At 38.0% G+C, this 18,887-nt stretch overlaps 1 protein-coding gene across 2 annotated transcripts; it reads left to right on the top strand.

The window, feature by feature from the left end:
- The first annotated feature begins 5,985 nt into the window (after nucleotides 1-5,985).
- Nucleotides 5,986-17,121, top strand: LOC139456508 (fructose-bisphosphate aldolase-like). 2 transcript variants are annotated; one of them, XM_071238259.1, is made up of 8 exons: nucleotides 5,986-6,090; nucleotides 9,422-9,539; nucleotides 10,830-11,096; nucleotides 12,449-12,609; nucleotides 13,147-13,230; nucleotides 13,673-13,847; nucleotides 15,193-15,392; nucleotides 16,409-17,121. In XM_071238259.1, exons 2-8 carry the CDS (start codon nucleotides 9,428-9,430, stop codon nucleotides 16,499-16,501), a joined length of 1,092 nt encoding a protein of 363 aa, XP_071094360.1. In that variant the 5' UTR covers nucleotides 5,986-6,090; nucleotides 9,422-9,427; the 3' UTR covers nucleotides 16,502-17,121. The 2 variants fall into 2 exon arrangements, with proteins under 2 accessions (XP_071094360.1, XP_071094359.1); XM_071238258.1 differs by lacking the exon at nucleotides 5,986-6,090 and adding an exon at nucleotides 6,937-7,010.
- Nucleotides 17,122-18,887: the final 1,766 nt, after the last annotated feature.

Below are 18,887 nucleotides of genomic sequence, written 5' to 3'. Positions count from 1 at the left end.
GTGGTCAGGCTCGCTGACTTGGTTGATACATGTCATCGTATCCCGATTGCGTGGATCGATGCCCATGATGTCAATCACTGGATTGTCTGGTCCAGACTCGATTATTTACATACCCCCGTCATATAGCTGGAATATTGCTGAGTGAAATTGAAAGACAAAATGTTTTCTAGGGAAGCCTTTTAGGGCCATTTGTTTTATTATTTTGCTCTTGAAATTTCAAGATACTAAGTTGAAACATCAAATTATTATTTTAAAATTTCAAGACGATTATCTTGAAATTTCAAATTAGTATGTATCTAGAAATTTCAACTTAAAGAAATTCTTTTTAAAAAACAAATGACCCTTAAAGGCTTCCGTAGATTTCCCTTCTAAAATGAAATGTTTGCAAATACGAAACACTTAATTGCGATTATTCTTCATAAAAAAATCACCCGGGCCTTTAAATGTCAACCATCTAATTAACATGTACTGGTACATCTGTGCTAAGTACAGATCACAACACAATGTACAACAACATATGCATCCATCCTGTTACGTCACACAAGTGATGAAGCTGGTCGGTCAGGATGGGTCAAGCATGTGCAGCTGCCTCCGTTTCCTCACAGATGTCACGTGTTATGTAACACGAACACAGCATCATATCAAATCAAATGACATCTGTCTGATCACTATCACAGACAGATGAGACTACTAGAGGCTGAAACAGACAGAGAGACATGCATTAACTAATATGTGAGCCTTTCAACGTTCCACAGGATGTGCTTAACGGCTCTATCGAAAGCGAGCATGCAACACAAAACGTACATTGACCAATGAGCGCAAACGTGTGTGGTTCCACCGGAAGCGCTCCTTAAATCCTAGTATTAAAGGACTTTCTCTAAAAGCAACTTAAGGTTTCAGATTTTAGTTTCAAAACCAGTGGGTAGATGGCCAAAATAAAAATGGAAATGAAACCCCCCCCAATGTTTTAAAGAGTTGAATTATGCCCGATAGGGTAACAAAGGATAAGTGTTGATATATTTCATATCAGTAGACACGAGGGTGCGATTTTATTTATCATCCAACATCATTCTTCCAACTTTTTCAATTTGTAGACAGTAATTAGCAGTGTCTTCAGTGTAAAAAGTATTGCTAACAGCTGCAGCTGCAGAGCCATTAGTGATGTCATTTGATTGTGACGTCATGGTAACCAGTTGCATCACAATGGTCTTCAAAGCAAAGTTTACAATAACGTCACAATACCCGATGACGTAATTTGTGGAATTTTGTTGCAAGATCCTTCGGCGAAACAATGCTATGTGACGTCAGCCTTGCAACAAGGTTGCTGGGGTCTCGAGTGTGCATAAGCTCCTCTCAGTGATCTATCAACTCCACACGCAATGTCGTTGAATAAGCCAAGTGATGTCGAGAGCTTTCAATATTTGTTCGCGTTTTGGTATTACACAATGTGTAATACAGCTGTATGATTATTAAACGGGTGATCTCTTCACGGGCAAGTAATAAATCGCTTGATCTAATCCAAGCGATATCTCCCGTGGCAGCCAGTTTTGAATGAAAAATAAACATGTCGAGCTACTTGGACTGTTTTTAAATGATAAGTCAAAAGGTTAATTTGGGTTATTATTAATAAAAACTGATGTTGTGCATATTTTATTTTACGTTTGTGAGGGGTTTCTTCCGAAAATCCGCAACCAAAGTTAATATAAAAGCCTAAGTAATCAATGTTTCCTAAATAAGGTTTTAGAAGGCATTTTGTGATTATATATAACGCTCGGCGGTATTTTCGTTATAATCATTTTAACTGTTACTTTTTTATATATAAAATAGGAATATCATTTATTTATGAACAATATTTTTAAAACGTCGGACTGGGATCTAGAACATACAAATATTGGAATCTGATACGGGAGACAAACATATAAATGCGAGTGAATATCAAACTACCTGTACTTAAGTATGGTTATTATGTGCTCTGTCAATCTCCACAGGTTCTCACCGTTATTCAGTGTCAACATAACGGTATAAACAACACTTATCTTATCTCACCGAGAAGACCTGTTGTTGTTAAACCTGGAGTGAAAAACACAAGTTATCTCGATCTGGGTGAAGGTCGTTTGTGTCAAATCAAGGTACATAACGACAGAATATAAAGATCGTTCATCCATACATTTCGGGATATTTTACCTGTTATATTTTTTTACATCTAATACCCAGTTCATATGCAGAATTATGCATTGTTAAATATACCATATATGCAAATGTATTCATGTATATACGTCCTATGTTAATATTTTCTATGGGTACATGTGTACTGACATATCACGTGTGTATCTATCATTCTGGAATCATTTCACAGTTGTCCATCAACACGGAAACCCGCAAAAAGATATTTCGAGATATTCTATAGCAACAATAGTCGTTTTCGTTCGCAGGTATAATATCAATATAACATAGTCGGAAGAAGAAATACAAAGCTGACTCCACCAGTTGCGAACTGTCATTTACCACCTGCTATCAGAGGCTGAAATAAAAAGAGAAGGGTACGTTTGCCAGTATGTAAGTCTCAACCGGAAGTGCTAACACGGCTCCATCGAAAGAGTCCTTGCAACACATGACATACGATGACCAATGAGCGTAAATGTGTTATGGTTCCACCGGAAGCGCTCCTTAAATCCTTAAAGGGTGGCCTCTCTTCATTAACAACTTGGGTTGCTGTGGTTACCAGTGGGTAGATGGCCGAAATAACAACAGAAATGCCAAAATGTATTTTTTTTAAAAGAGTAATTATAAAAGTATGGCCGACGGGGTAAAAAAAAAGGATATTTAAGTAAACGTGCCCTGCTATTCTGACTGTTCATTAATTATAACAAGTCAAAGAGTTAGTACGGATGTTTATTATTCATAAATATTGGGTATATTTTGCATATTTTATTTCACTTTTGTGAAGGGTTTCTTCCTCAAATCCATAAATAAATTTGATATAAAAGCGTAAGTAAGCAGTGTTTCCTAAAGGTTTAAAATCAATTTCATTTTTTTAACATTTGTTATTTTTCAAGTTATGAAATACGTTTCTTGTTTATCATAAATGTTTTTATATAACAATTTGGTCGAGTAAACGTTTTTTGTAATTATTTTTACTGTTACTATGATTATTAAAAAAGAAATACTATTAAAATACATTACTGGGATTAAAGAAATTTAATAAAAAAGTAACTACAAATTTGGGAATCTGGGTCCGACGATAAACATTTATATACATGTATGTCAATGAACATTCAAGATTGATGTAAATAAGTTAATAAGTTCCCACCATTATACAGTGTCAACATGACGGTACAAACAACACAGTTCTTATCTCACCGAGATGACCTGTTTATGGGTAACCATATGGTGTTTGTCTGTCCTGACCTTAAGTGAAGATCACAGCTTATCTCAGCCGGGGTGAAGGTCGTTTGTGTCAATTCAAAGTACGCCATGACAGAATATACAGGTCGGTCACCCATAGATATTGGGATATTTTTTACATCAATTGTCTTTTAACATATTTTCAATGTTGTGTTCATCCAATACCCCTTTCATATGCAGAATATAGTTAAATATAAAAAAACAACACACTACATATGCAAATTTGCTCGTGTATATACGTTCTAAATATACATTTATGGGTACAGGTGCACTGACATCTCACGTATGTAATAGTTAACTTGTAATTATTTCACATTTGCCCATCAAGATGGAAACATCGCAGTAGAGATTTTCCTGCATGATATTGCAATCGTTTTCGGTCGTTTTCGGTCTAAGGTCTTGTTTTGTGTAGAGGAAGGAGTGAGTGAGTGAGTGAGTGAGTTGGGTTTAACGCCGCTTTTAACAGTATTCCAGTTATATACACGGCGTGTCAGCTTAATGTGGGAGGAAAGCCCGAGGTGATGCAGGTCTCAGACGTTTACCACTTCGGTGAAACCCACGAGCACGGGTATGGTGCTGACAAACCTAGAAACATAATCGGGGCGAACCGGGCTTCGAACCCACAATCATAGGTTTCTGGCGTGCCAAGGGACGCAATTCTGCACAGCGAAGTGCGGCACCTTAGACGACTGGGCCACCCTTGCCCCCTGTAGAGGAGGAGAGGTGTAAGAGTGAGTGAGTTGGGGGTTAACGCAGCTTTGAACAGTATTTCAGTATTATCACGGCGTATCATGTTAGAAAGCCCGAAGTGATGCAGGTTATGACGTTTACAACTTTGGTGATACACACGAGCACGGGTATGGTGCTGACAAACCTAAACATAAGGAAGAAACGGGATTCGAACCCACGGTTTGTTTCTATAATTGCAACGTCGTAGACAACTGGGCAACCAACCAAAAAACTGACCGACCCACCCACCGACCCTCTTTAGGAGTAAGCTGTGAGTACAGTGTATATAAGATGGTGAGCAGCAATGACCGAAAATATAAGAATGAATAAGGAAGCATTGAATTAATGACGATCGATAATGTATGTATTCTTTCGTCTTCCTACAGCTGTAGTATGCTCTTTCTAGAAGACAGAAAAAAGGCACTGATGGATATAGCCAAAAAAAACCCGACTCAAAAGCAAACCCCTTAAATAAATAAATAAATAAATAAATAAATAAATAAAATAAATATTAATAATTATAAAAGTAGTAGTAGTAGTAGTAGTAGTAGTAGTAGTAGTAGTAGTAGTAGTAGTAGTAATAGTAGTAATAATAATAATATATAATACACAACAAGAGACCAAAACAACCCAACAACAACCAACCAAAGAAGCAAACCAGTAACAATATCATGTAACAGTTATTGATATCAATATAATTTTATATCTTTATCTCAAGAATAAATATTTTTATTGAAATATTCACTTTCAGCACCACAATATATATGTATACTTGTGTGCGTGCGTGCGTGTTTATTTATATAAAAAGGAATTTAAATAATTCAAATTAAATACGTGTTGATTATGTTTACAGTTATCCTCTTTATTTTTTACAGACATTTTACTCTCTCATAATCTTTGCCGAGATGTCTATTATCTTTATGAGGGCTTTAGAGGTGAAAAGAGGCATTATTATTCCCGACAATATCAATTAATTTATCAAAATACAGACACGAACCTTTTTTCCTGAACATGCCATTCTTACAATTGTATCACACAATATCTTTAAAGGGGAAGTGTACACGCAAAAATCACTTTCTTTCTTTTTCTAAACAAAACGCAGTTTTAGAATTAGCTAGTATCTGTGTTTGAAAATATACACTCATTTTTTTTCACCGTGAAAGTAGGAAGCTCACAATAGTGTGAAAGTGATATGCCGTTATGAGGCCTTCGTTTTACGAGCGAAATAGGCCAACTGGGTCCCTGTCTATTCTCAACGCAAAAGATATCAAGGACCAGTTTGCGGTAAAACAACATGGTCTACGACACACTCCGGCGCAGTGGTGACTCAGCATAACACAATTCTGGCTGGCATCTGAGATGCTAGAATCACAAAACTGTACCTACACCACGTGAAGCGGCTCTAACAAATCATGATGACGTCATAATGTTTATCGATTGGCACCAATGACGTCATATTGCAAGGGGCATAAGCCATGGTGTTTTTGTTATGGAAATAGAACACTTGGTAAATGTGAAAAATATAAATCGTTTTATTGCAAAAAATATGTTAATTAAATATGATGTTTTCATATTTTTGTCTATGACACTTCTATGTTAACACTTTTAATGTGGAAAAAGTACAAGAAAAAATGGTTCATTTCCGTGTGAACTTGCCCTTTAAGGATACCTTATTTATATTTTTAAAGTATTGTTTAGATAAGATTGAGGGTTCTTCTATTAAAAGTTCTTGTTTATTTTATTGGTGTGTGCAGTAATGTGCACACTTTATCTCAATTTGTAACAAACTACTCTATCCTTTCATGGAAGAGAAACGAGAGACGATTGACCCTTGACCCCTGGCCCTTGAACTATCACGATTACGTGATGTCACAGGCAAGCTGCCTCGTTCTCAGTCCCATTTGTCGTTGTGTGTTGCTGGAGTAAGCTGCTTGCTGCACCGGTGAATCTTATACGGTAAGTACGCAATTTTATCTTTTTCAAATGCAGATAAGTAATTATTGGTTCATGTAGAATATTCATAATGAGTTCTATCAACCTATTATGTTGCATTATTTGTGCATTTCGATAATAACCAGTTCTATCACTGCGTCCTTGTAGTAGGACGAACTGACCTTGAACTAGCTCATTTATGAAGTCTAGGTCGTCTTACCTTGAGGTATCCTTACTTTGCAAGGACATTACATGGATTTTAACTACAGACAGTCAGAATAGCTCTACAACATCGTTTATACAGACGAGATGTCAATATTAGAGGGGTTATGCTACCGCATTCTGCTTTGTGCACTTTGTTAGGGATAAACAGGGCTTGTTGACAAATTTATAGGCCTACCTCCTTGTTTGACCGATCTTATATCAAGTTGGAAACCTATGTTTAGACAGCTCAGTTTACCGCACGTATTTGTCTGTCATCTTGCTATTTTGACTTACTGAAGTCTAGAAGTGGCAAGCCTCTCCCATCCCATGTAATTACGTATGTAATGACTTGCAGAATGCATGTTATTACTTTTATAGCTTCACTTTTTGATGGGACAAGTGGCACAGGCCTTTTAGATTTGTCCATTGATTGTATTGGCATTTAAACATGTAAACAAACCATGGGTTTTGATAAAACGAATGGAATATAAATATGAATAAAGGATGCAATTTTAGCCAAGTACGTGACAATGTGAAGCTATTCAATTTCACTTCCTTGAGCATGTTAAGTGAACAGGGAGTGACAGTTTGGACTGATGCAATAGATTGGGAAATGTTCTAGATCTGATGTAGTTTTAGGAACAAATTGCTTCACCTTTTACTTTCATTGAAAAATAGCTCTCTGAAAGGAAAAACTGTTCTGTCCAGATCAGCTTAATTTACAGAGTAGTTGTATGAGAGTAAGTACATTTTGTTTCATTACAGCGATAGAAACTAGCAGTTTTAGTCCATTGCTCCAGGTATATTGATAACATACAGCAAAACCCTTGTCCTTATAAAACCTTAACTTTTGGGCAGTTTCGCAAGGACTAAAGGACTAGTGCCAATTTCTAATGCTGCATTAGAGATGTGTAATACATGTAAAGAGCACATACTTTATTCTCTAACCATGATGACCTAGCTAAGGACATGCTTCTTCTGTCAAGTCTTTTGTCTTATTTTTTATGTTCTTATCATTTGTTCAAAATTATGATTGGTTGTTATTGCCCTAATGTTACATGTTCAGATTGAGGGGGACTCCCCACACTCAGATACTAATTACTATAGCCAGAGCAGGTGCAAACCCCAAGGTCCCCATTTAATTTTGGACACTGCGAATCGATCAATGAATATTTGATGACCACGTATATGATGTGTTGGGAACTCAAATGGTGACTAGTCCAAAACCTTGGTCAGGTATAATGTTTTGTGATTTAGTAAGCATGGTAAGATGAACTAATAAAAGTCCATTATGTCCCAGTGATTTTGCAACAGAAAAATTCATTTTCATGATGTTAAGCAAATTTTGATAGGACATTCCTTTATCTCATTATCAAAATTGAAATTTCTTTTGGGACATTTTGGATGAAAAGAAATCAGTGCCCCAGAAACTGAACTGATCTGTAAACCCTCTTTCCTGATTAGAAGCTACAGAAAATGATTCTGCTGGTATGTGGACGAACCATGGACATATCATGAAGGAAATGCATCTATATTTGTATATCATGTTCTATATTCAGTACTTTGAAAACCACCATATTGCAAAATGCAAGACGTGTAATTACTGAAACATGCTGAAAAGTCACCGGCTAACATTGATCAGTTAATGAACCATCTGTCACTCACCTTGTCCTTGATCTCTGTGTTGGGATATTGCTTGTTTGAAGTTAATCAATTGACAATGGATAAGCAATCATTGACTTTTTACAGGTAGTTCCGAACTGGAAGGTTAGTTTTATTTTTTTTGGGGGGGGGGGCCAGTGACCTTGATGACTGGATGCCCTTGGCAATCTGAAGCACTGTTACCCTTGAAATTGAGAATGGGGGATCATATCCTTACCATGATAGCTCTGTCAAGGACAAGGCAACATTTTGAAACGGTCTTGATTTTGGCATGACTGTAGGTCAGAAATAAATTCAAATCTGCCTTGAAACATCATTTAAATTTAATAATATGACTTGAAATTTTGTCAACCATGTTATTGCTATAATATTCAAACATGTGCCTGGTGTATGGACCAGAATTGTACAAAAAGAAGCATTCTGATGATGAAATGGAGTAAGAATGTCGTAATCTGTCGTGACTAAGCAAGTTTTGGTGTAAAAACAGTATGATGGTGACTGGCAAATTTTTGTGTGGGAAATAGTCCTGTTGGCTACCCAAAACAGTAATAGTTGTCTCACTGTGTCCTAGATTCAAATACTATTGCAATGACCACAGCACATGGAATATAAAATCAAAATAGAATCCAAATGCGGTCATGACTGGTACCCTTGAGAACACCCCTAGCATCTGAAATTAACTTTGCATGGACACGTGCCATTACTGACCCAGGGATGTTGCATATTATAGATAGCGATATTTAGGTTCGTAAGGCTTGAAAAGGCCTTGAATTTTAAGATCCTGCTTGAAAAGCCTTGGCTTTTAGTGTCAACCTTGAAACACTTTGAAAATCTCCAAAATAGCTTTAAAAGCCTTGAATTTGTGCAAAATAAAAGCTTGTTTAAACAAAGTATTTACATTCATGGTAGACTAAATATATTTTATTTGTGGGTTGTGAAAATATATATCCTCAGGAAAATTTGGGGTTTTCATATTTTAGGTTTTACGACTGATATATAGTAAGCTGGATTTAGTAAAAATATTGACAGACTATGGCTAATAACCCAGTCTTGTAGATGACAGTTGAAAGCCTTGATAAGGCCGTGAATGTTAATGTTTCATATCTCTATGAAAAGGACATACATATGAACAATGCAACAGTGTCCGAGGACTCAACAGCTTGTTTTATGGCCAACTTTATTGCAGGTGGTTTAGTTTTTGTGAACTAAGACTCGATTATTCAAGGCTGTTATGATAAAGATGGAATGTTGCATAGTGTAGGTTAAGCCAACAAACAGTTAATCAGTGTGATCCTGTTAGTCTGGAACTGTCAAGACCATAAATGTAGGGAATGTACTCACACTTATGATATTAGTACATAGTATTACCAGTATTAAGATAGTACTTCTATTACCATTCTTATTACAGTTAAAGAAACAAAGTAACAGTATTAAACATATCCAAGGCTGTTTGAAATAAGGAATTTATTGATTTTTTTATGTGTTTCAGAAAGCCATGCCTGCTTTTACCCCAGCCTTGACTAAGGAGCAGGAGAATGAGCTCCGTGACATTGCCAATGCTATTGTAGCTCCTGGCAAGGGTATCCTCGCAGCTGATGAGTCAACCGGTGAGCTGAATAGACTAGGCCATGTGTCACAGCTGTTTTCGTGGACTATGCCAGTATTTTAACCTCCTCAGAGTTTACTATATACATTTTATGTGTAACTGTTGCATTTCCAGAGTGCATCAAAGAATAATTGCTTGAAAAATAATATTGTATGTAATGTTCAACTGTGTTCGAGATTATGCATGAAAGTCAAGGCGTTCTTGTAGGGTTAGAACTTACTGTAAAGCTTTAGTGGCCTGGGTAGAGGCTTTCATATGTTGTAGGCTATGAATACAGCCTCATTTTAGTTCAGTTCATTTTTAAGGACATTGACAGATTGTCATCTAAAATGTCGTCATTAATTTTTTATCGTGATATAGAAAAATGTCTATCAAGACTTGATAAAACCATTTGTCTCCAGGAAAATTACTGACAATGTGTTTATCCGAGTTTATGTGTACTTAGTGCAGTATGTTCAGTATATGTTACCCCATGAATCTTAAGTAAATGAAGTTGAAGTCGAGAAGTTGACTGGTCATATTGGGTTTTAAATGTGGAAAGATCTCTGCTTAAACTTACAAAAGTAATAAGTGTTTACAAAATTGACTAGTCTTGGACTAGTGGTGGGACGGTACTCCGATGCATCGGTGGATCCTGATTTTTTACTTTTTGATACAAGTATCGATCACAATCACACACTTAGTAAAAAGTAACGATTCTTACCTTAAATGTTTTCTTTAATAAATGTTACACCAAACACTAATTACAAGTGAAAATGAGTAGTGAAAATGTACATATTTTCATTCATTGCGCAATTCTTGACACTGCCAACAGTAAATTGTTAGTAAATTGTTAGTGCGTTATCTATGAAAAGACTATTACACACCACAGATAAGAGCATGTGCAATTATTGTGATATGTATCGGATCGTGAGCAAGGTATCGTGATATGTATCGAATCGTACAGTTGGTGTATCGTCCCAGCCCTATCTTGGACAGACTAGCATTTTTTCCACTCAAATCCTCTGGTTGTTTGTCTATTGTCATAACTTGTATGTTGGATTTACATTCAGCATATGAGTTGACCATGTTTTGTTTGTTTATTGTATGTCAGTCTGTAAATAATCAAGTCTGGACCAGACAATCAGGTGATTGACGTCATGAGCATCAATCTACACAAATACTATTGCATGCATCAAGCAAGTCAGACCACCAGATCCCGTTAGTCGCCTCTTACAAAAAGCATGGGTTGCTGAGGACCAATTCTTCTTGGATTGAGTTGTCCATTATCATGATGAACATTTATTTTCAGGCACCATGGGCAAGCGTCTCTCTGGCATCAATGTTGAGAACACAGAGGACAACCGCCGCAAATACAGGGAGCTTCTGTTCACCGCCCCCGCAGCTGTTTCAGAAAACATCAGTGGTGTGATCCTCTTCCACGAGACTCTCTACCAGAAGGCATCCGATGGGACTCCCTTCGTCAAGATCCTTCAGGATAAGGGCATCATCCCCGGCATCAAGGTTGACAAGGGTGTGGTCCCCCTTGCCGGAACCTTCAATGAATGCACAACACAGGGTAAGTTGTGTAGTGATCTTTTGTCTGTCATTTTGGTTGTACCTGGCAGCTTTTGTAGACAGCAAATGCCGTCCTGTGCTTAAGGTTACCAGACCCATATAAAAAAAATATATCACGGAGCATTTATCAATCTTAAAAATGTGTCATCACTAGTCCTGTTCACTTGTTCTCAGAATGGGGGGAAAGCAAGATTCAGATGAATAATAAAAAGAATCAATGACTATGTTTTTGTTTTCAATAAACATCAGAGAAATTGGCTATAAACAGTCTCTGACAGCGGTAGAAACTAATGTTTTTAAGCCACTAGTCCCTATAATAATAACATATAGCAAAACCCTTAAAAATGGCAAATTTCTACTAGTCCTTCAGTACCTTAACTGTTGGGCAGTTTGGCAAGGACTACAGGACTTGTGCCAATTTTTAACGATGTCTGATAAGTTCCTACATTTGATAAGGATTTGAAAGTGAATATTGCCCAACTGTGCTGCATATCAAAATATGAATCACTTGTTTCAAAATAATCAACGAATGTTACTAGTCAACAAAGAATAGCATCAGCACGATCAGTAGCTGTATTGTTTTGAAGTCTTGGACTAGTGGGCTTGTAAGAATTTCTAAGTCGGCCCTGCTATATTTTCTTTAGAAATCAGGTTCATCATTTTCACACACAAGTGTCTGTCATAATGATTTTTCCTAACTTGTTAGAATTCATGCATCAAATTTTTTGCTTTGCTCTTGCTTGGGAAATACAAACATTCTGACACATCACAGCAGTAGAAACTAACATTTTTAGCCCACTAATCCTTATAATGATTACATATAGCAAAACTCTTAAAAATAGCAAATTGGGCAGTTCGGCAAGGACTACAGGACTAGTGCCAATTTCTAACACTGCATCATTAAATCAGTGTGACACACAATATTATCCATGTTTGCTTCTGAATATGAATGTATATGGTAACTCCTCATCCCAAGTTTAGATCATGTGCCCTACTGAATACATAGTAGACATTATGCATGTCACAGATGGCTCAAATGAGATATTCCATCGCAAGGAATGAATATTAGCCAACCAAATCATATAAGTAAAGAGCTTCTGTTAACAGAACGTGTGTAAATACTGTCAGAGAAAATGCATTTGAGTAACGTATCATTTTACAGGTGCCACATTTAATGTGTGTCATTTAGCATTAATACATGAATTACATAAAATTTTGATACAATACTCACACCAAATATTCTTATGTACTCACACTTCTCGGAGTCACTGTTTATCATCAGAGAGGATGTTAGTTGTATTTTTACATGAATTTGATGAATCTGAAGCTTATTTCCGTCATGACTTATTTCAGGTTTGGATGACTTGGGTGCCAGGTGTGCCCAGTACAAGAAAGATGGAGCCCAGTTTGCCAAATGGAGATGTGTCCTGAAGATCGGTCCCCACACCCCTTCCTATCAGTCCATGTTGGAGAACGGCAACGTTCTTGCACGCTATGCTAGCATCTGCCAACAGGTAAGCTGCCTGTAACAGTCTGACATTGTAGCCGCTTGTCTGAAACCAGATTCTGGTAAAATTATCAAATCTTTAAAACAAAATTGACTCCAGAACCTCATTAATCTCGCGAAACAAAAGTGGTTAAAATTAACAGTTTCACACTGCTAGTCATCGTCGGCGATGGAACACCTTAATAGAAAGAAAGGACCACCTTTGTGGTCTAGTGGTTATTTACAGACCGCTGTCATATAGCTGGAATATTGCTGTGTACAGCGGTAAACAACAACAACAACCAAACAAACAAAGCCACCCAGTTTGTAAGAGCCGACTGAGATGAGACATCAGGTTCTCACAACACGTGACCTTGTTGACTGCATGTCACCCTGTCTCATAGGTTCCAAATAGTTTTGAAATATGGTCATACTCTTTGCTGTCCTCAATGTATTGGAAATGTAGAGTATAGATGAATAGGATATTTTCAAGCCATTGACCAGAGTTTATAAGTCTTTGTGAGGATTATGCTCATGAGCATGATGAGTATGTCTATCATTTCAGAATGGCCTAGTGCCCATTGTTGAACCAGAAGTATTGCCAGATGGTGAACACGATATCCAGACAGCGCAGAGAGTCACAGAGCAGGTAAGACTTCAGCACGTCATAGCACGACATACAGGGCTCAGGGTCATTCAGGGTCTTGTTTGAATCGCAACTTGATGATGGAGTGAAGAAAATCTCACAAGTACTCAATACTTGTTTGTATTTCATGTCAGTTAAATCTGATGGGAAAGCTGCAATTATTTTCAATGATTCCAACATGCATGCTATGTTCTTTCAGTCTTATTTGTGTGCATTCTATGCCTTTAAGGATTCTCTGCTGTTAAAATAATATCTAAAAAATGAAACATTACTAAAAAATGCCTTGGTATTTTTGAAAAATTTCCAAAATGATTCATGCTATTCTTACCCTAGAAATGTTCCATCCAAGAAAGTCTTCATAGAAATGGTGTTAATAAATGTTGATAGATATGAGTATTCATCATCTTGAAGATTGCGCTAACACCACCAGCTTCTGTTCCTGTAGGTGTTGGCATTCACATACAAGGCTCTGGCTGACCACAACGTCTTCCTGGAGGGCACTCTTCTCAAGCCCAACATGGTGACAGCTGGTATGAGCAGTGCTCAGAAGAACAGCAACGAGGAGAACGCCCGTGCCACAGTCCAGGCCCTCTCAAGGACAGTCCCACCTGCAGTTGCAGGTACTGATTGTCTTGATTGTATCTTAGATGTGATAATGATGACATAAAACAAAATGGCTTTGCTGTGATTGAGATGCAAAATGAGCACTTGTTGATAACAACACTGATTTATAATTTTCTGTGAGTTGTGTGGGGCACAAATAGGCCATCTTAGCGCCAAGATGATCTTAGTGCCAATATGATCATAGCTCCATAACTTTAACATAGACTTAGGAAAGTAGTCTTGCTAAGATCGCTTTGTGGAACTGGGTGTTGTCTCTCTTTGGCATGCCAGAAACCTATTGTTGTTGGTTCAAATCCTAGGTTTGAATCCAGGGTTTGAATCCCGCTTCACCCTAGGTTATGAGTGGAATGCTGTTGAGCGCTCCAGATGGATGCTGTATTGGCATATTGTATGGATGAACACTTGTCAAATACGAATGGGTTGCAAATTACGATCATATCAAATACATTGGCAAACAATACTTATATGTGCTCATTAATTGTTACTGTGGCATGTCTATTTATTCCCAAACTTATTCTTCAAAACATTGTTAAACTTCTGTTCACTGTATTGGGCATTGCCTTCCTCTTAAATGGGAATGCGTCATTTCTCGTCAGCAGCAAATGGATTTCCTCCCAGTCCTGCAATTTTATTGGCGTATAATAACACTCAAATTCTCTCGTATCGGTTATGTTTACGTTAATTTGGCACCAAAATCCACATGTACAACAGGAAGTCTTTGAATGATGGTGGCAGAGTATCATACCATTACTTGTCAATTCTGCAAATGAGCAATCTGTACTGTGTACTGCCGTGCTTTAACACAGACTTACGACAGTCGTAGGGCTATGATCGCTTTGTGGAACGCTGTTCTGGACTGCAACTGTGGACATTGTCGCATTGTCACTTGCTATTCATTAGTCATCACTGGTGTAGGTTACTTCAAATGCTGCATATCAGGGGGCACAGTCATCTAAATCACAGCAATTTAGTTGTAGTGTTGCATCCCTTTGATGTGCCAGGATCCTATGATCATAGGTTTGAACATTCCAAATTCATTCTGATTTTGATCATTGGTTTGTCAGCACCCTTGCTTGTGGGTTTCACAAAAGTGGTAAAGATTCAGAACTATACATCAATTCCTCTTTCCTCCCACATAAGGCTGACACACCGATATTACTGAACTACTGTCCCTGTTAGGGGATGTGGGGTAGCCTAGTGATTAGAGCGTTCGCTCGTCATGCCGAAGACCCAGGTTTGATTCCCCTCAAGGGTGCAAATTGTGAAACCCATTTCTGAATATTGCTTAAAGCATCATTAGACCATACTCACTGTCCCAATTAACCCCACTCCTTTTTACAGGTGTAACATTCTTGTCTGGGGGCCAGTCTGAAGAAGATGCAACACTCAACCTGAACGCCATCAACCAGTACCCTGGCCGCAAGCCCTGGGCTCTCACCTTCTCCTATGGGCGTGCCCTCCAGGCCAGTGTGCTTGCTGCATGGAAGGGCCAGGACGACAATATTAAGGCTGGTCAGGATGAGTTGCTCAAGAGAGCAAAGGTCAGTTCACTAGTTTCTTGTTTCATCAGGGCGGTGGAGTAGCCCAGTGGTTCGCTTGTCACCGTCAAGGCCAGGGTTCAATTCCCCACATGGGCGCAATGAAGCTCATTTCTGGTGTCCCTCTCTCTAATACTGGTAGAATAATTCAAGTACAAGGGCTGAAACGTTATTGAAACCAAATATTTTTTTGCAAAACAAGTTTAAATGAACCTCGCCTCAATAGGATTACCAAGCCAGCTGACATGGTAAAAAAATATCAATGTCTTTCAGGGGATAGCATTAAGTCAGGATAAATGGGATCATCTCAAATTACCTGGTACACATTTATCATCACTGCATTTCCATTGTCCCCTGAATGACTATCTAAACTGCAAAGGAGACAAAATATCTATTTAATTGAAACCTTCACATCTCTGTATGCCCTGCTGATGTTCTACACTCCGCAGTATTGACGGGTGTATAAATTAGCACTGATTTTGAAGGTTAAATACAGCTGGGGAGCATTATAGCGTGGTCAACTTATAGACAAAAATATCCTTTAGTCTGCTACATAGTATTTGTCTCCACATAACCCCTAAATCTTTAACTTTTAACATTGAGTGGGACCCCTAGACATGGACAAGGACCCCTTGACTTTCATGCTGAATTTTGACAGTGTATGCAGGCATGTCAAGGTAAAATGGTCATATCTGTATTGATGAATCTTATCAGTCTATGACGTAAGTCGCTTGTACGAAGCCCGAGTCGATTAAAAGTCTTTTCGGTCTGGAGTTAGCTCAGCTGATAATAGTACAATAACACTTAAATGTACTGAAAATGATGCTAAGAGTTATGTTCGGGCTAGTAGTCGCAAACGTTGTTAGTGCAAACTGTCAGACTGTCATTTCAACATGTTCAACATTAATACAGTATTGTATTGTATTGACATATTGTATTGACATATTTCATATTTCAGCGGCATCGCTACTTTTTTTCAAATAGAAATCGATAGTTCACTTTCCTCTTTTGTGTTGCAGGCCAACGGATTAGCGGCTCTCGGAAAGTACACAGGAGGTAGTGAGAGTGCTGCTGGCGGAAAGTCTCTCTTTGTTGCCAACCACGCTTACTAACCTGTTGACTTGAAGAACAGTTACAAGTTATCATCACAAGCTAAATATCTGAAATTTTAGGGTCAGCTCTGTGTTTGTAGCTAGCATTGGGATAGTGAATAGACATCCAACTGGTGTTGAAGTGATGTCTGACTTCTTCACAATACTATGCCAACTTACATCTCAACATTTTCAGCTTTATTCACACTGGGTATGCGAAATAAAGCAAATCTGCAATGGGTGAGTTTTAAGGGAGGGAAGTCTTTATTTAAGCCTTTTTTGTTTTGTACAGCTATAAATATATTTGCTCATCCTGGCCATACCATTGGTTATTGTATATATAATAATTTGTTCCATAATGTTTCTGTGATTCCCCTGTATTTGCCAATGGTATACTATTTCTAGTAGTCAGTTGTTCCAGTCCTGTGTCTTTGTTTTGATTTCTTTGAGAAAACTTCATAAATGAGGGATGGAAAAGAAGTACAGGGAAATATGATCTTGAGATCTGTCCTTTTCTGAGAAGAATGACTCATGTATTGCAATGTTATTGCATGGGCGTCTGGTGATTGTTAAGATTTGTGATATCCACTCTGTATTGTCTGGATTGTTCCCAGTGTATCGGATAAACTGTTGAACATAAACTTTTGGCTTTGTTTTGCTTTCTGAGATGATTTGTTGATTAAGCCAGAGCTACAGATAAGCAGCGTATTTGAGTAAAATACCCCCCTAAAATATTCAAAACCCAATTACTTTCAAATAACTTGCGTAAGTAGTATAGTCTAAGTCCGCAGGAACCTTTTTTGGTTGAGGGAGGTTGAGTGAAAATAGGGAAGGTGATTGGTTGATCCAAGTCACGTGATCGGATAGGATGACTCATGCATCAACAGCGCGTCACAGGTGAGGGGGAATGAATGGTGTGTGTTTATAAGGCAGAAAAGAATTCATAAGAAAACAAAAGTAAGGGGTTATGAATAGAGCTATGTGTATAGCGTGCTGCCCTAAATAGACAAGCAGCCCAGTTTGAATTGAGCGCGCTTGACAACTCACGTGGACCTATATTCAAATAACCCGCGCTCGCTAGAGCGTGCGACCTGGTTTGATGAATACAGGGTGTGTGTTGAAAGTACATCATACCACAATAGAGACGGGTTATGTCAACACGATATACGCCGGGTAATGTAGGAATAAAAAATGTACGTCTAGCTGGATCAAATTCATCTTAAATGAAAACTCAGATGTATAATAACAGTTCGCGTAAATACCCAATACGGCTTTTTCAGCATGTGTTCAAAGGAGCTACTTTCCGAAACCCAATAACAAGCTTATTTACTTTCGAGCCTATATATGTAGAACAGTTATATACATCTGAAACATTATTTCATTTTTTTGTAAATCTTAAGATGTTCACCAATTTTGTGAAAAACCCAATTGAGTGATGAATAGATGAGTGAAAAGATATTGGTCACCCAATGAAAAATGTAATAACCCTGCATCCCCCTGTGAGTTGGCTGTTTGATGTGTTTCCTAAAATTTGAACGTCACCGCCAACACTGCCCCACTTAGATTTCTCAACCGTGTGCTTGTAACAGATGTTATATTTATACATGATATACGTCCTATGTACCCCCGAGTAATTTTTCTGAAATATGGTTGGATGGTGGTCACTCATTTTGTATTTGGCATACAAAAGCTCGTACATGATAACTAAAGTATTTATGAATGGAATTAGATGAAACTCATGATCTCCTAGTCGTGGTCTGTCCCGACATGGGTACAAAGTGTGAAGCCCATTTCCCATTTCCAGTGTCCCCAACCGTGATATTGCTGGAATATTGCTAAAAGCGTATAAAACCATACTCATTCACTCATTCGTATTTTCTGTCAATTTTATTCAGTTCCAATTTGTAGCAAATTGAAGCATTGAGAACAGGTTCATAATTATAGCCCTCAAATGCAACTTGTATTGGGACTACTATTATTAGAATTTTACTTGTCCTCAGCACAATTAAGTAATTTCTGGCTAGTGGACTAACGTGAGAGCTGGTATGGATGTTGTGTGTGAGAAGAATGATTGTCGTTGTTCCGGACTGCATGGATTGTTCCCCATGCTCTCAACCTCCTCAATGATCTTCATGATGCAGACAAAACCAACATTGTTGGTGTTCCTGGTCCAGACTTGATGTTGCACAGGCCGCTGAGGTAAAGCTGCAGTGCTGCACAAAGCAACATTAACTCACTAATAATGTCTTTTGATGGGCATGAGTGGCCCAGTCGTCTGAGGCGTTGCGTCCAGTGGGCATGCCAAAAACGTATGATTGTGGGTTTGTCAGCACCATACTCTGCTTGTGGGTTTCACCGAAGTGGTGAACGCCTGAGACCTGCATCACTTCGGGCTGTCCTCCTACAT

The sequence above is a fragment of the Haliotis cracherodii genome, unplaced genomic scaffold (assembly GCF_022045235.1).
Source record: "Haliotis cracherodii isolate W230 unplaced genomic scaffold, xgHalCrac1.p SCAF_11, whole genome shotgun sequence".
Lineage (NCBI taxonomy): Eukaryota > Metazoa > Mollusca > Gastropoda > Lepetellida > Haliotidae > Haliotis > Haliotis cracherodii.
Note: the sequence above shows the minus strand (reverse complement) of the source record. Positions and strands in the feature narration are given on the sequence as shown.